The sequence below is a fragment of the Narcine bancroftii genome, chromosome 3 (genome assembly GCF_036971445.1).
Source record: "Narcine bancroftii isolate sNarBan1 chromosome 3, sNarBan1.hap1, whole genome shotgun sequence".
Taxonomy (NCBI): Eukaryota; Metazoa; Chordata; class Chondrichthyes; order Torpediniformes; family Narcinidae; genus Narcine; species Narcine bancroftii.
In genome coordinates, this window is record NC_091471.1 from 241,516,440 (window position 1) to 241,543,063 (window position 26,624).

The window sequence follows — 26,624 nt, forward strand, 5'->3', positions numbered from 1 at the left end:
GTTTTTACTACAAAGTAGAGGAATTTTACAGGTGATGTATTAACATTCATTCTGGGAGTAATCCCAACAAAAAGAATGAAACACAAAAATAGAAAATGCTGGATCACTTGGCAGGCAGTGCCGGTGGAATATAAAGTTAACATTCCAGGTCAAATACCCCTCGTCATTACTGGAAAAGTTGGTGGGCGGGGGAATGGAAAGGGAAGGCCAGGAAAGACAGCAGACTCAGCAGCATACTTTATATGGTAGATATAAAGATACATAACCAACATTTCGAGCTTGAACCCTTCATCAAGGTATGAACAAAATGTAGACAGGCGCCTGGATAAAAAGGTGGGGGATGCAGGGGGAGGAGCCACGGTTCTAAAGCCGTGGACGATCCCTCATTAGATGCATTTTGAAGAATAGGAGAATTGAGGTGGATAAATGGAGATGTGTTGTCCACCAGATCAGTCATAAGTAAATCACAAAATTCTGAGGATGGATTAGTTTTGGATAGACTGGATTTCAGGTTTCCCTGAATAAGCTGTGATTTAACCCATGCATGTTGGGAGAGTGAGGAGTTTCCACCTACAGATCCTGGAGCAGAGAGAAGGAACTGACAAATAATTCCAAATCCTTTCATATAAGGTTTGGAGTTTAATCTAGCTTGGGTTGGGTTGGGACCCTGTTTCGATGATATCTTGATAAAGGGGTGCCGTCCAGAAATGTTGACTGACCGTTTCTTTCTGATCTGCTGAGTCATCCAGCTTCTTAGCTCAAGATTTCAGATTTGTTGTCAGAGTACATACATGGCATCACAAACACTGAGATTCTTTTTCCTGTGGGCCAGGTAGAATTACCATTTATTGGTAGTGAAAAAAGTACTGTACACAGCATATACATATAAACAAATAAAGAAATGTAAACAAACTGTGCAATACAGAAAGAAAAAAATCAATTAAGTGAACAAGTAAGAGTCCTTAAATGAGCCCCTGATTGAGTTTGTCGTTGAGGAGTCTGATGGTGGAGGGGTAGCAGCTGTTCCTGAACCTGGTGGTGCTTGTGGCACCTATACCTCTTTCCTGATGGTAGTAGCGAGGACAGAGCGTGTGCTGGCTGGTGTGGGTCCTTGATGATTCCTGCTGCTCTCCAATGACAGCATTCTCTGTAGATGTTCTCAATGGTGGGGAAGGTTTTGCCTGAGATGTCCTGACTGTGTCCACCCCCTTTTTCAGGGCTTTATGCTCAGGGGTATTGGTGACCCCATACCAGACCGTGATGCAGCTGGTCAGCACACTTTCCATAGAAATTTTCCTGGGTTTCCAATGTCATACCAAATCTTTGCAAACTCCTGAGGAAGTCGAGGTGCTGACGTCTTTTTTTCAAAATGCCATTTGTGTGTTGGGTACAGGAAAGATGGTGACTCACAAGAACTTAAATTTGTTCACCCTCTCCACCTCTGATTTTCCCCCAATGAGAAAGTCTAGAGAGAACGTTGCTGTCGGAGAGGAGCAGTAATCATCAAGGCTTCACACCACGCAGCACATGCGCTGTTCTCGCTGCTGCCATCAGGAAAGAGGTATAGATGCCACAAGACTCATTCCACCAGGTTCAGGAACAGTTGCTCCCCCTCCACCATCAGACCCCTCAACCACAAACTCAATCAGGGACTCATTTAAAGATTCTTGTTCACTTTATTGATTTTTTTTTTTAAATTCTCTTTGTATTGCATAGTTTGTTCACATTCATTATCTATTTACAGTTCTTTATTTGTTTACATGTTTATGCTGTGTACAGTTCTTTTTTACACTACCAGTAAGTGGTCATTCTGCCTGGCCGTCAGGAAAAAGAATCTCAGGGTTATAAGTGATGTTATGTATGTATTTTGACAATAAATCTGAAATCTGATCATTGGATCGTACACCTCTGATTTTCATTTTCAGTATTAGCTTTTGAGTTTCTCAAGATTGGTATCCATCGGTTATGAAAATTGACAATATGCTGATGGAATTGGTTTTGGTGATGTAAACACACAGTTATTGGATAGAAGTAATTTAATTATAAACCTCTTCTCTTCAAAGGACACTTTATCATTAAAGTATAAGCCAGTTTACAAGAGGACGCTGTTGTTCCGTCAGTTCAATGGAGAAAAACAGTCATCAGGAACTAATACAATGGGACGAGGAGCTGCAGACCAACATCAGCAAGGGATTTTGCAGCCCTGATGATGTGTTGAACCTGTCTGGAGAGCAAGTCAGGACCAGACTTCTGCAGCAGAATTCAGGAGGAGAAGGTTTGCATGTGAGTGGCAAGGGGGAGATGAGTGGTGGGACCTCCTGTCTCCTGGAGTGTGAGCAATCCCTTGCAGGTGTCCCACCGCTGCTAAGGACGACCCCGATCTCAAGATCCAGGGTGGAATTTGAAAGCCACTACCCAGATCCCCGAGGCTACAAGCCATTGGAGCAACAAACCCATGTTGGACACAAGGAACCAATTCATCCTGATCCAAGACCAGTGGGAGCCAAGCTTGGACCTGCTCTAACACATCCCATACTAACTGAGAACTTGACCTCTGCACCAAACCGATGCAGTCAATCAAGTTCTTTTTCTTCTTGCCTGCCAGAGAATATTTTGGATGGAATAAATTTGAACACATCAGTAGTTGGAGGTAAGGAACTGTTGACTGCTTATATCCAAGAGGAACAGGACATGCATACGCTAAATACGGTTCGTAGTGCTGCCGTGGAGGGGATATTGTATGGGTTTGATTTGTCTTGTGAACGCAGTGGAAATGAGTACACTCCGCTGGATCAGATGACCTATGAGTATGATGTAACCTGTGGAGAGGAAGTGCAGTACACCTCATTGGATCCAGTTTCTTACAGCTTTGATGTGTCTTGTGAGCCCGATGAAGATGTAAACACTTTGGTTGATCCAATGTCCTATGAGTTTGAAGTTTCTTGTGCCAGGGATGATGATTCAATGGAGTGTTTCAATCAAAGTACCCTTAATGATGGCAAAGAGGATGTGATGACATCAATGGTCAGAGGAGCAAAGACTCCTGGTAATTCACACGGTGCTCTCGGCTCTTGGTCTGAAACCGAACTGGTCATTGGATCTCCTGAGCATCAAAGTAACTCTGGGAGTTCTACTGTTACAACCGTAAGAAATGAAGGCAGCTCCAGTGTAACAGCCACGACTGTGATATCTGTTATTGCATCCCGAGAAGAAATGTTGCCTGAGGTAGAAGTTCATCAGACAACGAGTGTTGTCAAGGGCAATACTCCAGGTAAGCCAAAAGGATCCAATGCAGAATTTAAAAGAAAGCAGAAAATGCTGGTAAAACTCAGTTGTGACGAAGGGTCACAGGCCCAAAACATTGATGGCTTCTCTTTCCACAGATGCTGCCTGCCCCGCTGAGTCTTTTCAGCATTTTCTATTTTTATTTTTGCTTTCCAGCACCTACTTTTTGTTGTAATTTTCAATGCAGAATTTAACCAATTGACACATTTTCACATAAGTGCTTTAAAATTCATCTTGCAGTTAAGGACAAGAGGACACAACTTCATGATTGAAGGGTATCTGCTTAGAACAGAGATACTTAGGTATTTCTTCAGCTAGATCTGTGGAAGGCAGTTGTGGAGATGAGGGTATTGGGTGTATTTAAGGCAGAGATTGACAGGTTCTTGATTAGCCAGGGCATCAAAGGTTATGGGGAGAAGGTCGGGCAGTGGGGCAGAGTGGCGAAATGGATCAGTTCATGATTAAACGGCGGGGCAGATTCGATGGGCTGAATAGCCTATTTCTGCTCCTGTGTCTTACAATCCTAATAGAGTCAGAAACAAGTCCTTCTAGCCTGTGCCGAACTATTATTCCAACTAGTCCCACTGACCTGCACACCAACCATAGCCCTCTGTACCCCTCCAATCCATGTACTTGCCCAAATTCTCCTTAAAAAATTTAAATTGAGCCTGTATTCACCAATTCAACTGCGATTGCGAGGCAGTGGAGGGAGCATAAATTGTCAGTTGGAAGAATTGAAATGTTTTTACTCCAATGCAAGAGGTATTTGGGATAAGGAAAATGAATTTGGAGCATGGAAAAGTTGCGGAATGATGATGTTGTGGCTGTTACAGGGACTTGGCTGAAGCAAGCACAGGATTGGCTGATACAGGTACCAGGGTTAAGATGTTTCAAAAGGGAGATGAAGGAAGGTAAAAGACTGTGGGAGGAGAATTGCTATTCAGGGATAGCATCACAACTGCAGAAAGGGAGGATGTTGTGGAAGGATTGTCTACTGAATCAGTGCGGTTTGAAGTCGGAAACAGGATTGGAGTGATCACTCAATTGAGAGTGGCTATATGCCCCCAAATAGCCCTCAGGGCACTCAGGAGCAGATTTTGGAATGGTGCAAAAATAATAGGGTGTTGTTCTGGGGGGCAAAAATGAGTTTTAAGGATAGATACATGGATGGGAGAAGGTCTAGAGAGTGGGAGCATGTCAGTGGGACTAGCGGAACAGTGGTTGGCACAGACTAGCAGGGCTGAATGGCCTGTTTTCTGTGCTGTAGTGTTCTGTGGTTCACTTCCCTAATATTGACTTGCACCTCCTGACACCAAGAGGGATAGATGGAGCAGAATTTGTCAGGTGTGTCCAAGAAGGATTCCTGACACAGTGTGTGTTCCAGATGACTAGAGGAGATACCATACTAGATCTTGTAAAGGTTGTACCTCTCTAATCAGGCAACTCCCATGGTCCGGCATGTTTTGGATTTGCCGCCGAGGTGGCGCTGTTAGCAGCGCTAATGTGCCAAAATCTGTTTTCACTGAAGCCGAATGTTTTGGTGATACAGTCCTGTTAATTTCTTATATTCAGCTGTATTTTAGCCCTTCAGGAAGTCATCGTGATACATAGGGGATTCCCTTAGGGGCCAATTTCTGTTTTATGGCATTTTCTGTGGACTGGCAATGGCCAGGTCCCAATGTCGCTGGATTAAAGAGGTTCAATCTGGTCAGGTGAGGTGGCATTTCAGTGACAATGACCCCAACTCCCTGTCCTTCAGCAGAGACGTGGACGAGGATAGGAGTGGACAAAATTGTAAAGAGTTTAATTAAAGGAGGGATAATTATGATGGGATGAGGCAGGAGCTAGGGCAGAACAAACATCCTCCAGCGAAAAGCACAGCAGTAATGCAGAAGATGTTTAGGGACCACTTGTGCGGCATTCTGGATAGGTTTGTCCCACTAAGACAGGGAACAGATGGTAGAATAAGGGAACCGTGGTTGACAAAAGCAGTGAGACAGTTAGTTAAGAGGAAGAAGGAAGCAATAGTCTGGAGTTGCTCAAGACAATTGTAAGTAGCCTGGAAGGAACTTAAGGAAGGGCTTTAGAGAGCTAGAAAGGGGCACCAGAAGGCCCTGGTAAGCACGATTAAGAAAAGTGTTCTGTACATATGTGAAAAACAGAAGGATGACTGGAGGGAAGGTTGGGGTGCTTAAGGATAAAGGAGGGAACGTGTGCCCAGAGGCAGAGGTGCTCCTAAATGAATACTTCGCTATCAATGTTGATCAATGGGAGGTCAGTATAGAACAGGCTTGTGTGCTGGAGCATGTAGATGACATGGTGAAAGCTAGTATGATAGGGACATTTAAAAGACCCTTGGATGGGAACATGCATGGAAGATTACGGGTGTGAGGTTGGGGAGATTTAGATTGTTGAGTAGGTTTCTATTAAGTGGGCACAACATTGTGGCTGAAAAGCCTTTACTGAGCTGTAATGTTCTAAGGCAGCCATTCTCAACAGAGGGCCCTACTCTCCCCCTCTCCCCACCCTGGGGGCCCACAGCACATTTAAATTAAATAAAAACATAATGGTGGAGAAACCTAGCAGTTCAAACAGTGTACTCAAGATCAAAACGTTGGATATGTTTCTTTATCTTTGCTACATAAAGTACACTATTTGACCTGCTGAGTTTCTCTAGCATTGTATTTTTACTTCAATCACGGGGTCTGCAGATATTATGTTTTACTCTAGATTTAAATAAAAGATATTTTCTTTTCATCTCGTGTAACACAAATATATGTATGTAGTCAGTGGGAGAGGAGTACGAAAGAAACCAAAACTTGACTGCTTCACAGGGAAGCAAGTCCATAAACTCTGACCAGCATCCTGAGAGGCCCATAGGTGGGAAATGGTTGAGAATGGCTGTTCTAATGGATTGATGACTTATCTTTGTGGGGAAAAAATGATGTTGATTAATTTTCTATGCGATGATCATTAGTTCTTAGTTCGACTTGTTCTTGTCCAGCATGGTGACTGCATAATTTATTGGGTAAGTGGGATCTTGTGGGTGTGTAATGGCTTTCTGAAATATCCTTTGATCTTATTGAGACTTTTTAGGGTTTGTGTGGCCTCTTGCAGGATGTCCCAGTGGTGAGAATGGAAAGAGTGGGAGTGTGGTGAATTGTGTGTGTGTGTGTGTGTGTGTGTGTGTGTGTGTGTGTGTGTGTGTGTGTGTGTGTGTGTGTGTGTGTGTGTGTGTGTGTGTGTGTGTGTGTGTGTGTGTGTGTGTGTGTGTGTCTCTGTGTGTGTGTCTCTGTGTGTGTCTCTGTGTGTGTCTGTGTGTGTGTGTCTGTGTGTGTGTGTCTGTGTGTGTGTGTCTGTGTGTGTGTGTCTGTGTGTGTGTGTCTGTGTGTGTGTGTCTGTGTGTGTGTGTCTGTGTGTGTGTGTCTGTGTGTGTGTGTCTGTGTGTGTGTGTCTGTGTGTGTGTGTCTGTGTGTGTGTGTCTGTGTGTGTGTGTCTGTGTGTGTGTGTCTGTGTGTGTGTGTCTGTGTGTGTGTGTCTGTGTGTGTGTGTGTTTTGATCAGAATAAGAATTTATTGTCATGAACATGCTGCAAAATTTGTTGTTTTGTGGCAGGGTTGCAGTGCAAAAGTTGCTATAAATTACATTTTTTTAAAAATTAATGGCACGGTTAACAGCCCCAGTGACCGGGACCGGGATTTGAATCCTGCACTATCTGTAAAGAGTTTGTATGTTCTCCCCATGTCTGCGTGGGTTTTCCACCGGGGGCTCCGGTTTATTCCCAATCATCATAAAAACGAACATGGGCTTGTAAGTTAATTGGGTATAATTGGGCAGCAAGGGCTCGTAATGTGATGTATGTCTAAATTTTTTTTTTAAATGTTTAAAAAATTGAGTTTAGTGAAAAGAAGAAATAGGAAGTAGTTTCAAATTGCAGCGCCCAGGTAGCCCTCCTGGAACCCGGGTGCGATTACTGGGTCATGGGTGCATGGTGCACCTTTCAAATCTCAACCCGGCGATTTAAGGGGGATCCCGCCCCCACAACGACGTGGTGAGTGATGCGTCATGCTGTCAGTTCCCCTTCTGTTTTAAAGTTCTCCTAAATGTACCCCCCTCCCAACCAGCGACCTGCCACTGCCACGAATTGGGGAGGAGGACTGGTTGCTGCCGCAATGTGCCACTCCGGTTCGCAGCGACAGCTCAATGTAGGAGCAATGGCCATCTTCCTTGCCCATAATTCTCCACACCGCTGGAACTGCTCTGCCTGCACAGAGTGGTTCCAGCGGCGTGGCGGATTATAGGTAAAAAAGATGGCCATTGCTCCTACATTGAGCCGTCGCTGCGAATTGGAGTGGCATTCATGGCAGCGGCAGATCACGGCAGTTGCACTTCAGCTACTGGTTTCTCTGTGATGCACGCCGGCACTAATGTTACAAGAGTAACTGGGTAGGCCATTTTCCCTTTCAATTTACTGGAGCAAGGTGCCTGGGTAAGCTTTACACGGTTCCCTGACCACCTCTGAGATAGGTCTGGGACCCATTTGGGTTTGACCCACTTGGACCCTTTCAAATAGCCATGTATCTGGGTCAACTGAGCAAATTACCTGGTTAGAATGGCAATTTGAAAGGGCCTAGTGAGGTAGTATCTGTGTTCATTGTCCATTCAGAAATCTACTGATGGAAGGGAAGAAGCTGGTTTTGTACCACAGGCTCCTGTATCTCCTTCCTGATGGTAGCAGTGAGAAGAGGGCATGGCCTTGAGGTGTCATCAAGGGTGGTGGGTGTCCTTGAGGATAGAGGCTGCTTTCTTGAGGCACCTCCTCATGTAGGAGTCCTCGATGGAATGAAGACTGGTGTCCATGATGTATGTCACTGGCGAGTTGAGAAACTCCCTGGAGACTTTTCCTGTCCTGTGCATTGGCACCTCCATTCCAGACATTGATGAAACCAGTCAAAATGCTCTCTTATGACATCTGTAGAAACCTGATGAATCATGAACCACCTGGTTGTTTATTACTATTGTATTGCTACATTAGCAAAAAACAATTGGTTTCCGGTGTTATTGTGTCTTGAAGCACCTCAGTTGCAGGAGGATAGTTCCTGAAGAGATTGCCACTGACCTGAATATGTGCCCCAGTTACTGCAGAACTGAATGGTGGTCTTCTTCAAATTGGTACTTGCTCTGGGTGAAGTATTGTTGCAAACTCGTTTTCCCATCCATGCAGGTTTCTTGTTCTGCACTTGATGTTTCTACTCAACAGTTGTATGCCTCAGGAACTGCTGAGTCAGCCTAGCAGTTTCACATTAGAAATGGGAACCATGCCTGGTACAGGGCCCATCTCCTCTGCTGGCCCTGAGCATTCCATGTGGGAAAAATCGTCCATCTATTTTTGTCTAGTTCGTTCCCAGAGTACAGGGGAAACAAAGTGTTTTGTCATTAAACCAAGCCACAAAATGACGAGGAAGTAAATGAGAGATGATGTCTTCTGGGGTTAGTAGCTGAAATCTTAATGACTTGCTAATTGGCAGTAAGATAGTGGCTCAAGAATTTGCAGAAAGTGTCGTGGAAACAGATCTAGTCCTTTTTATGTAGAAAAGACTTGCATCTCAGGAGCTGAGAAAAAGAAACATGCAGATTGTTGAGGTGTGGATCGTGGAGGGTCACTTGACCTCTAGCAAGCTTGAGATCAAAATGACTTCACCTGCCAATCAAGGGTTGAATTTGCCCACCGGTGAGACTGCTGTCTGATTGAGATAGAGCAGGCAGAATTCAAGGTGCCCCTTCATAAACTGGCCATCGCTCAAGGTGGTTGGATGGGGAAGTGCAGATTTGAACCCTCCCCCTGGGGTGATCTTTAGAGATTTATTGAAACATGAGGGGTCATAAATCAAAGTATTATGTATAGGAGTTGGGATGTTATATTAAAATTGTACAAGACATTGGTGAGGGCAAACTTGGAATATTGTGTGCAGTTTTGGTCACCTACTACAGGAAAGACATCAACAATACTGAAAGAGTACAGAGAAGATTTACTCGGATGTTGCTGGGACTTCAGGAACTGAGTTACAGAGAAAGATTAAACAGGTCCTGAGCTTAAAAGAAGAGGGGAGATTTGATAGAAGTATTTAGAATTATGAGAGGACTAGACAGAGTAAATGTAGGTAGTCTTTTTCCACTGAGGGTACAAATCAGAGGACATGGGTTAAGGGTGAAAGGGGAAAAATTTAGGGGGATGTGAGTGTGGAACGAGCTGCCAACTGAAGTGGTAAATAAGGGTTCAATTTTAATTTTAAAGAAGAATTTGGACAGATACATGGATGGGAGAGGTATGGAGATCTATGGTTGGTGTACAGGTTGGTGGGACTAGGCACAATAATAACTTGGCACAGTCCAGAAGAGCCCGTTTCATAACATAACATAACAATTACAGCACGGAAACAGGCCATTAGGCCCTTCTAGTCCGCACCGAACTAAACACCCCTTTCTAGTCCCACCTCCCTGCACAATGCCCATAACCCTCCATCTTCTTCTCATCCATATACCTGTCCAACCTTTTCTTAAATAATACAATTGACTCCGCCGCCACTATTTCTCCCGGAAGCTCATTCCACATGGCTACCACTCTCTGAGTAAAGAAGTTCCCCCTCATGTTACCTCTAAACCTCTGCCCCTTAATTCTTAACTCATGTCCTCTTGTTTTAATCTTTCCTCCTCTTAATGGAAATAGTCTATCCACATCCACTCTGTCTATCCCTTTCATAATCTTAAATACTTCTATCAAATCCCCTCTCAACCTTCTACGCTTCAACCTTCTAACCTTCTGTGCTGTATTATTCTATGGTTCTATGGGCATGGATAGAATGAATAATCAGTCTTTTTTTTCTCACATTTAGTTGATTTTAGAACTAGAGGGCATTAGTTGAAGGTGAGAGGAGAGGGATTTAAGAGGAACCTGAGGGGATAACATTTTCACTCAAAGGTGGTGTCTATCTGGAGCAAACAATGAAAAGAAACTGTGGAAACAGGCAACATGTTGATATTTCAAAGACATTTGAACAGATTTAAGATAAGAAGGGCTTAGAATGATATAGGCTAAATGCAGGCAAATGGGACAAGCCCAGAATGGCAATTTGCTAGGAATGGATTAGTTGGGTCAAAGGGCCTGTCCGTGGATGACCAAAAGCAAGTTAGAGGGACTTGACGAGTCAGACAATGTCCATGGAGAGAAATGGGCAGTTATGAAAGTCTGCAGTCACCACACCATGATTGAAGTAAAAATTACTGCTCCGCCCGCATCAATGACGGGTATCTCCCAGTTGCCAACCATTTCGGTTCTGCACCCCACTCCTGTGCTGGTGTGCTTGATAATGGCCTCCTTTATTCTCAAGCTAAGGCCAATGTAAATTGGAGGAGCAACACCTAATATTTCATCTGAGCCACTCTCCAACTGGCTGGCATTAACATCGACGTCCAATTTTTGCCAGCCCACTCCCTGTTCTCCTGCTCTTTCCCCATCCCTCTGTCTCCATTCACTGAGCCAAACCCCCTCCCGTGGTCTCCTGGTGTGCTCTCATTTCCTTATCCACCTCTTGCCCATGGGCCTGTGCTCCTCCCCATGCCCCCCCTCCCAATCTTTTTATCCAGGTGCCTGTCAACATTTTGTTCATATCTTGATGAAGGGCTCAAGTCTGAAATTTTCCTATATAAAGTACCCTGTTTGTCAAGCCACAAAACAACGAATGGGGAAACTCAGCAGGTCAAAGGCTCCTGACCTGAAATGTTTTAAATAAATTTTAAATTATATTTTAATTTAAAACAAAAATTTAAATTTAAATTTGGGCATATTAGCACGGTAACAGACCATGTTGGGCCATGAGTCCATTCTGCCCAATTACCTACACCCCCAGTACATTTCGAATGGTGGGAGGAAACCAGAGTGCTCTCGCAGACATGGGGAGAAATGCAGCCTTGGGAAAACTCACTCAAACACAGGGAGAAAGTACAAACTTCTTACAGACAGTGCAGGGTTCAAACCCCAGTCCCAATGGCTGGTGCTGTAACAGTTGCACTGACTTCCCTGCCCCCCATGCCAACAGTGCCACCCCACACTAATTGTGCTACTGTTCTGACTCTCCGTGGATGCTGTCTGACCTGCAAAGTTCTCAGTTTGCAGGAAACTTTGAAAAGGACTCTTTCCTAAGTTTAAGTGCCAGAATCTACAAATGCTTGTTCTGTAGCTGCTAGCAAATGTATTAATGCTTTGTATGGTTTTTACACCTAATTACCTTGTTGGGTGCTGGTGGTGGGAAAGGTCCTCTCTGTGACCAGGTTATCTCACGAACAGATCCAGTGAAGCGGAGGGAGGCAGGACTTGTGTGGATTCTGCAGATCTACGAGTCATCTCCTGAGGAATTCACAGCTTGGAGGTCCAAGTTACTGTGAAAATAGTAGCCTGCACATGCAACCTGTGAAATGTTTCCCAGTAAGTAAAACCTCCTTGATTAGACATTAAAAAAACTACAGCACAATGTTGTGCCGACCCAGATCTAAATAGGTCATATGCATTAAATGGTAGGCTATTGAGATGTGCAGAGCAACAAAGGGATTTAGGAGTTGTGGTAAATAGTACCCTCAAGGCTGATACTCAGGTAGATGGTGTGGTGAAGAAGGCATTTGGAATGTTGGCCTTCATAAATCGGAGTATTGAATTCAAGAGTAGGGAGGTTATGATGAAATTGTACAAGGCATTGGTGAGGCCAAATTTGGAGTACTGTGTACAGTTTTGGTCACCAAATTATAGGAAAGATATAAACAAAATAGAGAGAGTGCAGAGAAGTTTCACGAGAATGTTGACAGGATTTCAAGGTTTGAGTTACAGTGAAAGGTTGTGCAAACTGGGGCTTTTTTCTCTGGAGCATAGAAGATTGAGAGGGGACTTGATAGAGGTGTTTAAGATTTTAAAAGGGACAGACAGAGTAAACATGGATAGGTTTTTTCAATTAAGAGTGGGGGAGATTCAAACTAGAGGGCATGGTTTAAGATTGAAGGGGAAAATTATAAGGGGAACATGAGGGGAAATTTCTTTACGCAAAGGGTGGTGGGGATGTGGAATGAGCTTCCGACAGACGTGGTCGAGGCGGGATCATTGGTTACATTTAAGGGAAGACTGGATCGTTACATGGTTAGGAGGGGACTGGAGGGGTATGGACCGGGTGCTGGTCAGTGGGACTAGGAGGGTGGGGATTTGTTACGGCATGGACTAGTAGGGCCGAACTGGCCTGTTCTGTGCTGTAAGTGGTTATATGGTTATATATTCCTTAAAAAAGTACTAAATCCTCTCTACCCCATAACCCTCTATTTTTTTTCCCATCCATGTGCCTGTCTAAGAGTCTCTTAAATGCCCCTTTTTCAGCCTCCGCCGTCATCCCCGGCAATGCATTCCAGGCGCACGCAACACTCTGCATTTTAAAATAAAAACAGCCCTGATGTCTCCTCTAAACTTCCCTCCCTTCACTTCATCTTCTGATGTTTGCTATTCCTGCCCTGCAAAACATGTATTGACTGTTCACCCTACCTATGTCTCTATTAAGTCTCGTCTCATTCTACGGTCCAAAGAGAAATGTCCCAGGTCTTCTAACTGTGCCTCATAAGACCTATTTTCCAATTCAGGAAACATCCTGTTAAATCTCCACTTCACTCTCTCCATAGCATCTAGGTCATTTATAGAAATCACAAAGAGCAGGGGTCTCAGAACAGATCCTTGCGATTCTTCATGTCATTGACCTCCAGGAAGAATACTTCCCGTCCACTACTACTCTCTGCTTTCTATCTGCAAGCCAATTTTTTATCCACACAGCCAAGGTTCCATGGATCTCATGCCTCATGAATTTCTGATCGTCTCTCATGGGGGACCTTGTCAAATGCCATGTAGACCACATGTACCTTCTTGTCCTCATCAATTTCTTTTGCTAGCTTCTCAAAAAAACTTAATTAAGCTTGTGAGGTAGACAAAGCCATGCAGACTATCATTGAGTAGACTGTACTACTTTAAATGCTCATAGATCCTATCCTTGAAGAATCCTCTCCAATAGTTTGCACACCACTGACATAAGTCTCACCAGTCTATAATTCCTAGGATTCTTCCTATTACCTTGTTTTAAACAATGGGACTATATTTGCCATTCTCCAATCCTCCGGAGTGCCCCCCCCTCCCCCCGTGGCCAAAGAGGACTAAATCATGGCTCCTGCCCCAGCTATTTCTTCTCATTTCCCACAACAACCTGGGGTATAATGCATCTGGCCCCAGGGACTTGTCAATCTTAAATTTTTTATGAAGATTCAACACTTCCATCTTTTTTTTTTAAACTTTATTTAAGATTTTATAACATGAATAACATATAGGATTACATTAAAAAAATTAAGAATAAAATAATAAAATTACAATACAGTATCAGTAATCTAAATAAACTATACCCTCCCCAATAATTATTACACATTAATAACCCAACTCAAATTAGTCCAACCCCCCCCTTTCCCCCCCAAAATAAAGAGTGAAGAATTAATAAAGTTAATAATATATGTGAGAAAAAAACCCACTTACAAAAAAAACCAAAAACATAACCGATTAAAATACTAACAAAAAGAAAAGTAATTAATACTAAGATATCAGACTTAAAAAAACATATTTAAATCAAACTTAAATTCATATATTTAACAAACGGAGTTAAGATGAAACATATATTTAACTTAAACTTAAAATAAAAAATTAGTAAAGTTAGTAACATCTATCAAAAATTCTTAAACAATATCAATTCTTAAAAAAAATTGTAGCATGAAAAAAAGATGAAAAAAAACTTTCTCTATAGAGAATAGTTGATAATTCACCAAATATCAACTAACTTCACATCTATCATCATATTAGTCACATAAACCACCATCTTAAAACAAAATTCTAACCTCATTAAGCATTGTACTCTTCCACCATTTTTCCCTTTTACTCTTGAATAGTTATCCAATAAAAGCTCCAATACCACATTTAAATATCCCCAATCATTACATTAAAATTCAGATATCCAAATAATAAAAACACATCTACAACGAAATCTATATCTTCAACAAATGGAGCATAAACCACAAACAAAATTCAAGCCTCATTAAGAATTGTACAATTCAATTTATAACTTTCACCATTATTCCCTTCGTTCTATAACTAAAATAGCAAAATAATATACACCAGAATTACCACTCTTTTCACCTTAAAGTTAAAGAAAAAATGTAAAAAAACTTTTCCATCCCATTCACATTTAAATTTCAGATATTCCTTATCTACTGAATAAACTTTACAAAAAAAACCACATCAATTTTTAGTTTTTTAAACAATCAAATACTTTCTTATGCTTTTTTTAAATATTTAAACAAAAAAAAACCCCTTCACTCTTTAATCTAATAATACAAAAAAAAAGGAAAAAAAATGGGTAGGAGGTGAAAAATACCCCCTCCCGTCTAAACCGCAATAACTCCCAAAAAAAAAATGGGTGTGAGATAACTCACACGTAGCAGATGACTTTCAGGAAATAGTGCCTATCCAGTTCTCTCCCCCAACTCTCACTTCATCTTAAACTAACATCATCATTATTTAATATCCCTTTTTTAAAAAAAAAACATTAGAAAAAAAAAAGGACAACTCTTCTTTTAATCAGCTCCAACTGCCGAGTCACCATTACAACCATTCCTTCTTGGAGCACGGCTCTTTTCTTCCATCTCTTGTCTCCTTAGAGATCGCGGCGGACTATGTCTCTGTTGAAACTGAGTAATTGGCAGCTCTTGAGCAAATGCTATAGCTTCCTTTGAAGAATCAAAGAACTTTGGTTGGCAACCATCTTGAAAAACCTTCAAAACAGCTGGATATCTAAAGGTTGCCTTGTAACCTTTCTTCCACAACAACTCTTTAGCAGGATTGAATTCCCGTCGTTGGAACATAACTTCTTGACTCAAATCCGCATAGAAGAAAACTCGATTATTTTGAATCATCAAGGGTGATTTTCTCTATTGTGCATTTCTAATAGCCACTCGTAAAATTATTTCTCTGTCGTAATAATTCAAGCAACGAACCAAAACAGGTCTTGGACTTTGACCTGAAATAGGTCTTCTACGCAAGGCTCTGTGAGCACGTTCCAGTATTACACCTTCCGGGAAATGTTCTTGACCCAGCACCTGCGGAATCCATTCAGTAAAAAATTTTCTTGGGTCTGGTCCCTCCATACCTTCCGGCAAACCAATAATCTTTATATTGTTTCGTCTGGATTGGTTTTCCAAATAATCAATCTTTTTCACCAAATTTTTATTTTGAGTTTGTAAGTCTTCGACCATTTTGGTCACATCAAAAACTTGATCCCGTATTTCGTCTATATCTTCTTCACACGAATTAAATTTATCTCTCACTTCAAGCTTAAAAGCTCCAAACTCAGCCATCTGTTGAGAATGTATTTTCACCAGAGTATTAAACCTAGTACCAAGTTCAGTCATAATCTTGGATAATCCCTGCATTGTATAAGATAATTTAGATTCAAGATTCACAAAAATCTTTTCAATTGGAAGAGATTTTGGCTCAACAGATTCCTGCTTCTTCTGCATAACCAAAGGATCTTCTGTTCCTTCCTTCCTTCTGGTTGCCTTCCTTGTAGTATGACTGCGTGTGGAAACCCCAGCCACAGCCTCTCCAGCAGTGACTGGAGGACGCTGGCTGGGGTTTTCCCCAGTCCATAATGTATTAAGTTCTCCCAGTACATCAAGTTGTATAGGTTCTTCTATCTCAAGAGGTGCAGTTTGCAGCGCCACATCTACAGTTGACAAATGCCTTTGAGTAACTCTTTGTTCTAAAGGCTGTTTGGCACCCTCTTTAGGGGGCTCTACCGATGTAACATAGAGTTCTACATCCGAACACTGTACCTCTCTCCTGGGATCCATTTCACGCTGAGTCCCGGTGTCTTTCCTGCAAGTAGGCTCCAAAACTTGAACTTTTGGAAAATGTAGTTTTTTGATTATCTGTTGTCATTTTTTTTGCTCTTTTTCACCAATTGTACCATCATAAGTTAAATTAACAGCACTGAAATTATCTAAACTTTTAAAGAATTTTAACGGGCATTTCTAGACCAAACAATAAGATAGAGTCAGGAGAGGACTGGAAGGCATGTCTGATCCTTACGCCATCTTGCCACGCCCCCCCCCCCCACCACTTCATCTTCTTTAATCTCAATACTGTCCAGCACACAAGCTTATTCTATTTTGATCTCACCCTTTTCTCTTGTCAATACTGAAGCAAAGTTATTAATTTCAGACCTTCTCAACCTCCACTGCCTCCAGACGCATTTGCCTCCTTTATCCTTTAGTGGCTTCACTTTTATTCTCATAGTCCTTCTGTTCTTCAGATACACATAGAGCGCCTTGAGGTTTCCTTAATCCTACATGCCAAGGTCTTCTCATGCCCCCTTCGAGCTTTCCTAAGTTCTTTCTTAAGTTCTTTCCTGGCTACTATATACTTCTCATGAGCCCTTCGTGTTTCTTGCTTCCTATATCTAATATATGCTTCCTTCTTCCCTTTGACTAGCTGCTTCACCTTTTTGTCAACCATGGTTCCCTTTTCCTTATCCCTGTGGGACAAACCTATTCCAGCACAAGTGGTCCATAAATTCCTCCACATTAGTTCTGAACTTTCTCCCTTGAACATCTGTTTCCAATTTACTGTTGCTTGTTCCCATCATAATTATGCCTTCCCCAATTAAGCACTTTCCCATGTTGTCTGATTTTAATCTTTCCCATAGCTATGCTCAGGGAGTTGTGGTCACTCTCACCAAAATGCTTCCCCATTGAGAAGTCCTCCACCTGACCAGGTTCATTTCCCAGAATTAGATCTCCTCTTGTCGGCTGGTCCACAAACTGTGTCAGGAATTCTTGAACACAGCCGACAAATTCAGTCCCATCTATCCCTCTTGCAGTCAGGAGGTGCACCCATTAGTACAACCCTGTATTTCCTGAACCATTCCAATTTCTGCATGCTCATCTGCTCCTCAGTGTCCCGAGGGCTATTTGGGGGGACCTATAGACTACATCCACCACAGTGATAGCTCCCTTCCTATTTCTGACATCCACCCACACTGACTCAGTTGACACTCCCTCTGTAGCGTCCTCCCTTTCAATAGCCGTGATATACTAACCCTGACCAGTAATGCTACTCCCCCCTCTTATCTCCCATTCTATTCCTTAAAACACCTAAACCTCATTACCTGCATCAACCAATCCTGCCCTTCTTCCACCCAAGTCTCTGTAACAGCCACAACATTGTAGTTCCAAGTTCTAATCCAAGCTCTAAGTTCATCCCCTTTATTCCTAATATTCCTAGCATTGACACAGACACATTTCAAATCTTCTAACTGGCTATCTTTATGTTTTGTCCTCTGCCTGTCTTTCCTCACCAACTCAGAACACAGAACATCATGCTTTTGACTTTCTGCCCTATTCTCTGCACTTATATTCTTGTTCCCACCCGCCTCTGCCAAGTTAGTTTAAACCCTCCCCAACATCTCGAGCAAACCTGTCCACCATGATTCTGGTCCCTTTCCAATTCAGGTGGAGCCTGTCCTTTTTGTACAAGTCAGACCTTTGCCAGAAGAGATCCCAATGATCCACAAATCTGAACCCCTGCCCCCAGCCCCAACTCTTTAGCCATACATTCATCTGCCACAACTTCCTACTCTACCCTCTCTGGTGCATGGACCTTATTATATGCGTCTGTACCATGTGCTTTGTTAGCACAGCCTCCCTGTTACTGGTGATGGAAATAGACCAAGGCTTTACTTTGCCCTTGTTCGGGCCAGGCACAATTATGACTATGGGATGAGATCGAATGGAGTGAGGATATTGAAGGGAATTGGAATCAGAATTTATTGTCATGAAGATGTCACGAAATTCATTGTTTTGCAGCAGCGTCACAGGGGAAAATATTGTCATAAATTACTTTTTAAAAAATGAATAAATTAGTGTATAAAAAGGCAAAGTGAATCTGTGGTTCATTGATCATTCAGGAATCTGATGTCAGAGGGAAAGAAATTGTCCTTGTGCCACTGAGTGCTTGCCTTCAGGCTCCTGTTTGGTAGCAGTGTGTAAAGGGCAATGCCTGGGTGGTGGTGGGGTCCTAGAGGATAGAGGCTGCTTTCTTAAGACACCACCTCTTGCAGATGTCTTTGATGGAGTGAAGACTTGAAGGTTAGTGTAGGAAAGTGACACCAGGGAAGAAGATTAGCAATGTTTCTTCTTGAATGTGGGAGCTTCTGGAGAGGCTGTATGATGCTGATGTCACTGCATTGACTACCCCTGTGGCTCTGCTGTGGGTGGGGAGAGGGGGTGGGGTTTGGGGATGGCATTGAGAATTAAGCTGTTGTATGAACGTAACTGAATTTCTTCCAGCAGAAATGAAGCGATCTCCAGATGGCGATGAACCAACTACAGTTTGTTACCATCAATATCTCAGCACCTCACAGGACAAAGAGCCATGTCAGTAAGTGCTGATCAACTATTACCTCCTCACTTTGCCTTTGCCTGTTTATTGTCAGTGGTGTGAGATACACACAAAAAAAAATGTTTTCTTCACTCTACCATCCAGTCTAATCAACCTATTCTTCAGTACAACAGTTAAGGCAAAATCAAAAATAATCTCAAACAATGATGAGATGGAATATAGGAAGGGGATAGTTTGATGGCATGGAGTGAGGAATTCTCTCACTTTCTATCCTGTTGTACTTTAGTATGAGATGACAAAGCTTTTCACTGTATCTCTGTATACCTGGGATTTTTTTAAAAATGTACAGGGGTTGTAGGTCAATTGGTTGTGATTGGGCGTCATGGGCTTGTGGGCCAGAAGGGCCTATTACTGAATTGTGTGTCTAAATTTAAACAATTCAATATTGCAGATGAAAAGTTCAGTTAAAACAGTGCAAGATTATCACCATTTTACTAATGCGGGGGGGTGGCGGTGGGGGGGGGGGGGAATGCCCTTTATTCTGGTGATGCATATTTTCAAACGTGTATCTATAGGAGTGGTGGGGGGGGGGGGGGGAAGCAAGTGTGAGCGGGTGGGATGAGTCTTTTTAATATGTTAGCTGCCTAACCACTTGATGCCACACCAGAGGCCAGAGAGATGCTGCTGCATCACGCCTATCTTTATGGTATCCCTGTGAACTCCTGGGCTGGTGTAAAGTCAATCATGAATTCAAGATATTTATTGCTGTGGTGGGTCTTGATTCTTCCATTTGAGTAATGGCCACAGGCAGGGATTGGGCAGAGGAGAGTAGACAGGATGGGATGAGTCAGAGGGTTATAAAATAGGCTTGATGCTTTGGATAATTTTGAGAAAGGGGGTAGGGTTCATGACGTTGTATGCCACCTCAAGTCAAGTTTATTGTCATCTGATTGCACAAGTGCTACCTGATGAAATAATGTTCGCTGGTCTTTGGTACAAAAACATGCAGATGCACAACCAGACATAGTGTACATACATATGCAGTCCAGGTATTCCTGTCTGCAAATAAGTAAATATTGTGTCGTACATGAGAGTCTCAGATGGTTAGTGTAAGCAGTTCCTTTGGTCTTTCAGGATTCTCACCAGCTTTTGGGATTGGAACTTTGTGGTCAGTGTAATATCATAGGATTCATTTGCTATTTATGTATTAAGCATTTGGATATGAAGGATGGTTAGTATGTTTGCAGATTACATGAAAATTTGGTGTCATTGACAGTGTGGAGGCCACAGGCTGATATTGATCAGTTGGTAAGGTGGCCATAACAGGAGCTGGTAAGGGTAAGGAGATGCACTTTGGGAAGTCTAACAAGGATACGATTCACATAATGATCGGGAGAGCCCCGGGGAGTATTGAAGAACAGAGAGACCTTTGTTAACAAGTCCAAGGATCCTTGAAGGTGGCAGCACAGGTAGATGTGGTGTTAACAGTGACATGAGAGATGCCTGCTTTAATTAACCAGGGCACGGAATACCAGAGCAGGGAAGTTACAGTACAATTTTAAATATACTGGATATAAAAATAAATAGTTGCACCATATCTGGAGTTCTGTGAACTCTTCTGGTTACAACTATGTAGGATGCATGTGATTGTTCTGCAAAGTATATAGAGGAGATTCACCAGGTCTCCTAACTACAGGAAAGATATCAATAAGATAGAAAGAATGCAGAGAAGATTTACTGGGATGTTGCCCACTTCAGAAATTGAAAGATTAAATAGGTTTGGACTTTATTCCCTGGAGCGTAGAAGAATAAGGGGAGATTTGATAGAGGTATTTAAAATTATGAGGGGGATAGACAGAGTAAATATAGCTAGGCTTTTTTTCCACTGAGGGTAGGTGAGATACAAACCAGAAGACTTGCTAAGGGTGAAAGGGGAAAAGTTCGGGGAACTTCTTCACACAGAGTGGTGGGAGCGTGGAACCAGCTGCCAGCTGAAGTGGTGAATATGGGCGCAATTTTAACATTTAAGAAGAATTTGACAAGAGAAAATAGGTGTGTTTCCCTTGGAGTGGGGGAAGCAGAGGGAAGACCATGATGGAGATGTGTCCCATGGGTAGAGGAGTCGAGGTCAAGAGGGCACAACTTCAGGATTGAGGGGCACCCATTTAAAGCAGAGATGCTGAAGAATTTTTTTAGCCAGAGACGATGAACCTCTGGAGTTTGCAGTGGTTGAGGCCAGGTCGTTGGGTGTATTTAAGGCCGAGATTGATAGGTATATGAATAGTCAGGGTATCAAAGGTTATAGGGAGAAGGCAGGAGAGTGGGGCTGAATGGGTGAATGGATCAGCTTATGATGGAATAGCAGAGTGTTCTCGACTGGCTGAATGGCCTGCTTCTATATCTTATGGACATATACAAAACTATGAGCAGAAGATAGAATTCAGGGAACTATTCCCCATAGAAGAGGTCTTTAAACTAGAGGGTTCAAGTTCAGGGTGAGGGGTTAGGGGCTCAAAGAGTATCTGAGCATGAATTTCTTTCACCCAGGGGATGGTTGGAATCAATAGCACACAGGCTGGGGGGTGGGGGGGGGATAGGTAGGAGGTGGTGGAGGCAAAGAGATGGACAGCATTTCATAAATATCCTGATAAGTACTTGAATACAGCAAGCTATGGACTAAGTACCAGAAAATAGGCCTAACATAGATGGGGACAATGGCAACATTGATTTGATGGGTGAAAATGCCTGCTTCTCTCTTTTGTGACTCTAAGGCTACTTTATTCTGTCTGGTCTCCAGTTTCTTGAGTGGCACTGGTCTAGGGTATCCACCACACTAGTGACGTGATGTGCCTGTGTACAGAGGAAAGGCTTTGGAGTGGGACACAAGATGAGTTGAGTGCATCAGAATGCCTATTGCCTGATCTCTTCTTGCAGCCATCTTGTTTATATGGCTGATTGAGTTGAGCTTCCTGTCACTGCTGCACGCTAGGGTGTTGAAGGTGAGGCAAAGCAGTTAAATGTGAAATGGAGATTGTTATGCTCTGCCTGGGATGTAATCATTTCCTGGCACCATTTGGTATGAATGTTACTTGACACTTGCTAGTCCTAGCCAAGATCTGAGTTGGGTATCCCAGACGATGGGGATGATGTTGTCATTCAAGACCCAGGCCTTCTGCCAGTGAAAACATTTGGCTGTTGACCAACTCCTCCTGTTCCTGATGCATTAGCACCACTTGGCAGTGTTTAGTACCACCTGGTACATAAGGGAAATCAGGATGGCATGCTACAGTAACATGTTCTTGCAAGCTCCCGTGATGACGAGTACTTTTCAGGATCTCCACGCTTGATGAGGAAAAAGAGTTGAGTTTCGTCACTCGTCACTCTTAGTTCAGGTTAAGTTGTCTGTGCCAAACTATTATTCTTCCTAGTCCCATTGACCTGCATCCAGTCCACATCCTTCACTCCCCTTCCCATCCATGTACCTGAAGAACTGCTGTCACTCCCAAAATCTGTGCTGTTTTCTCCACCTCTTCACACTGAAGCTTCTTGACCTAAATACTGTGTGGATTTCCCCCAGAGATGCCCACCTCCCAAAGATGCTGCAGTGAAAAACTCCCCACTGCCCATGCCAACTGACTACAGCCTTTTATTCTCCAAAAGCTCTCACCTGGCCTTCAACTACAAATCAGGGGCAATTCACAGCAGCCAGTTATCTGACCAATCAGCATGTCTTTGGGATGTGGGAGGAAGCTGGACCGTCCAGAGGAAACTCGAGCGGTCAAAGGGAGAATGTGCAGACTTGTGATCCAGAAGGTGCACATAGATAGGATCCACAGTGAATTGAGAGATTTGAAATTGACTGGCTCAGGGAAGGCAGAGGGTAGTTATTCTGACAAGAGGTCGTGACCAGATGGCCATTTTGGGACCTGTGAAGGGTAGAATTGGATCGACAGGTTTAAAGAATAACAAGGATGGCACAGTTGGTGTAGCGGTTAGCGCAATGCCTTTACAACGCCAGTGATCAGGATAGGACCTGGGTTCGAATCCTTCCCTGTCAGTAAGGAATTTGTGCATCCTCCCTGTGTTTGCGTGGGTTTTCTCCAGGGGGCTCCAATTTCCTGCCACCCTTCAAAAGTGTATTGGGGCGTAGGTTAATGGGATGTAATTTGGGCGGCACAGAGCCTTAGGGCTGAATTGGCTGTATGTCTAATTTTAAAAACATTTTAAAAGTCTTGGACATGTGTTAGGAGAAAAAAGTGATCTTTATTTACAAGTGGGGGGAATTCACAAGGAGGAACACACTTGCGCGCACATGCACAACAAATCATACACATTGGAACTGAATCAGTCAAAGATACTCAACATCTGATAGTGATGCTAGGCTACACTGCTCTACAATATGCAAGTGTGATACACTAATTGATATTAACACTAGTCTAATTACAACTATAATGGGTGAAATGCAGTGGTCTCCCTCGGGTGTATGCCACAATAGCCTCCACCCTATACCAGCATACACCACACACTGGCTCTCCAGCATCACCCATGCCACATAACCAGGATTGGACCCTTCACAGACCGTCTTCTGGTGTCACCCGCAGCCCAGAACCTGGAGCAGAGCTCAGGGATTATCTCGAGGGAACAAGAGAGCAATCTGCTCCACGTGGTGAGTTTTATGCGGCAGCCTGCTAGATGGGGTGGCCCAGGTGTGCCCATGTGACTGGTGATGATAACTGGTGTCTGGAGGACCTGGTTGAGGTCCACCCACATGCCATAGGAGAACAAATTGTGTGGATCTAGCCTTGAATGACATGGGGAAATGACCACTGATGCTGGTCAGATGATCCTCCAGTAGAAAGCACATGAAAATTCCTTTGTTCAGACCAGTTTTCTGTCCAACCTGTTGGATTATCCTCCAGATAACAGGGCCCCTATTGTTTGTAATGTCTATAAATATCATCTGATAGAAGTCTATTCAGAGAATCATTAAACCACCCAAGATCACTGGGGTCTCTCTTTGGCCTTTTTACACAGAAACCCCACTTAATTGGCATGTGAACAACCCGCCTTTAAAGGCAGCTTGGGTCATTCACGCTGAACCAAGATATGTCGGGTCAGTGTGACTTTTTACATAACCAAGCTGGCATCCCAGAGCAAAAGGAGGTGGGACCTTTAGCATTACAGCGTTAACCCTTTTAGACTGAAGCCATTGCGAAATGCATTGGCTCTGATACTACCTACCTTGGTAGTATCAGACATGGGATGAAAATGACACCCTATCCCACCTTCGTTGTGTTTATACAGGTAGTTGAAGCGGTTAACTGGCAATTAATTAGTCTTTTAATGGCTGTGTAAAAGGGGCTTCTATAGACTGGGAGCACTGTCTAAATAGAGCTCAAGGAATTCTAGAAGACCCTTTCCATCCACAAGTATCTTCAACCCTCTACCATCAAGAAGGTGATAGAGGAGCTCCAACATCAGGACAGCCAGGCTAGGGAATAGTTCTTCCCATAGGCTGAGAGAATGATGAACAGTATTCTGTAACTTTGACAATCATATCAAATATTCATTTTGATTTTTTGTAGGATCTTTTATGCACTGCATATTGTGTTTTTGTGCGTGTACCATGGTCTGGAGAGATGCTGTTTTGTCAGTTTGTCAATGTTCAATCAGATGATAATTAACTTGTACTTGAAATTACTTGGATGAGAAAGTAAATGGGTGGGTTAGTGAGTTTGCAGATAGCATGAAGATTGGTGTAGTTGTGGCAGGCTATCAAAGAATACGAATATACAACAGAATATAGATCAGTTTGGGCAGTGAAATTGCAGATGGAGTTGAATATTGACAAGTATAAGTTTTGCATTTTGGGAGATCAAATGTAAGAGAAAAATATAAATGGCAGAACTCTTTTTAAAAAAAAAACCTTATGCAGAGGGATCTTGGGGTTTGGGTCCATAGTTTCTTGAAAGTGCTCATGCAAGTGCACAAGTTCAAAATTATTACAGTAATATCATACAATTGTAAAGTGCAACTGGACAAAATGGCATTCTTCAATTCTCAGCGTAAAAACATGTAAACACATATATAGACATAGCACATATTTGCAAGCGATTTATATGGGATACGTGTATTTAAAAAAATAATGCTAAATAAGTAGTAGAGCCTCGGAGGGATTGTATCAACAGTTCATCAGTCATTCAGCATTCTCACTGCCTGTGGGAAGAAGCGGTTCCTCAGCCTGGTGCTGCTGGCTCTGATCCTCCTGTATCTCTTCCCTGATGAGAGTAGCTAGAAGATGTTGTGTGTGGGGTGTTAGGAGTCCTTAATGATTTTTTTAGCCCTCTTCAGTTAATAATCCCAGTAGATCATGTTGATGGAGGGGGGGGGGGGCAAGGGAAAGGAGACCCCAGTGATCCTCTCTGCCTCTCTTATGGTCCTGTGGATTGACCTCTGATCCAATGCTCTCCAGCAAATGTACCACACTGTGATGCAGCCAACCAGGATGCTCTTGATAGAGTTCCTGTAGAAAGTTGATAAGTCAGTGGCCAGTAGCCCTTGTCTCCTTCAATCTTCTCAGGATGTACAGTCACTGTTGCGCCTCCTGACAAATGAGGAGATGTTGTGTGTCCATGATAGGTCACTAGTTAAATGGACTCCAAGGAACTTGGTGCTCTTTACTCTCTCCTCCACAGAGTTACGGCAAGGTGGTAAAGAAGGCATATAACATACCTGCTCAATATCATGTTGCAGTTGTCCTAAAATTTGGTTAGGCTGCCCATGTGTGTAGTTCTGGTCGCCCCATTACTGGCGGATTTAGAAAGGATACAGATGAGATTCACCAGGATGTTGTCTCAATTAGAGAATGTAAGCTTGTAATGATAGAGTGCTAGTGATCCTCCTGACCACTAGAGAGAGTCGGAGATTAGTTTGTTGCAGCTTGGGAGTGGATTCAAGATGGATGCCTCCATACAATCATGAATGAGTTCTATAGCTAATAAAGTGTAGTTGTTTTAAAAGAACCCAAGTTTCTTTATTATAATAAAAGAAACATCACATAAGCTATGGGGTTGGACAAACTTGAGTTGTTTTCTCTTGAGCATCAGAGGCTGAGGGCTGACCCAAGAGAAGTTTATACACTTACGAGAGGCATTGATAGGGTAGATGATCAGAATAATTTACTCAGAGAAAAAAATAGCAGAGATACATTTGGGGTGAAGGTGGGGTCCTTGTCCCTCAGGTCTCCTGAGGGGCAAGTTTTTACACAGACTGGTGCATGCCTGGAACAAGCAGGAGCTAGTGATGGAAGCAGATTGAATAGCAGTGTTTAAGACGCTGCAAGTTTGATGCATATAGGGAATAGCAGAATATATATTCCAGGCAACAGTCTTGGTTTAATTTGGGCATGATGCCCAGTGCAAGCATTGTGGGCCGAAGGGCTGTTCCTGTGCTGTTCCAAGCCAAGCAGAACCAGAGGTCAAGAATTGGTGTCTGCCAATGCTCCAGACCTGCTCACTTCTGCTGTGCAGATTGGCAAGTTAATTGGGCATTAAATTGCCCCTGCCTGTAGGAGAGGGTAGAATCTGGGGCAAGTTGATGAGGTTGTGGGAGAATAAAATAGAACTAATGTAAATGGGTTATTGGTTGGTGTGGACGTAGTGGATCTTTTTCTCTTCGGTACAACTCGTATGCAAAAGGTGTGCACCAGAATGAGTTAACTAAAACAATTACTGGCATCGTGTTAAACATCAATACATCAAGTTTCATGTAACTGGTTAGCTTCCTCTCAATTACACCCAAAAACATAACACTTGTTCTGAACGTC

The 26,624-nt window shown here is 42.9% G+C and overlaps 1 protein-coding gene across 7 annotated transcripts in view; it reads left to right on the top strand.

Annotated features, from left to right (window-relative positions):
- Positions 1 to 26,624, top strand: part of LOC138758413 (protein Wiz-like) — a 133,629-nt gene that overhangs the window by 7,036 nt on the left and 99,969 nt on the right. For 6 of the 7 annotated variants that reach the window (XR_011354274.1, XM_069927289.1, XM_069927291.1 and 3 more), the window contains exons 4-5: positions 2,064 to 3,271; positions 18,748 to 18,838. Coding sequence is in view for 6 of the 7 variants with exons in the window: in XM_069927289.1 (XP_069783390.1) it covers positions 2,125 to 3,271; positions 18,748 to 18,838 (1,238 nt within the window). In the remaining variant the exon portion in view is untranslated. The remainder of the gene's footprint in view (positions 1 to 2,063; positions 3,272 to 18,747; positions 18,839 to 26,624) is intronic. The other variant, XM_069927290.1, reaches the window with a different exon arrangement.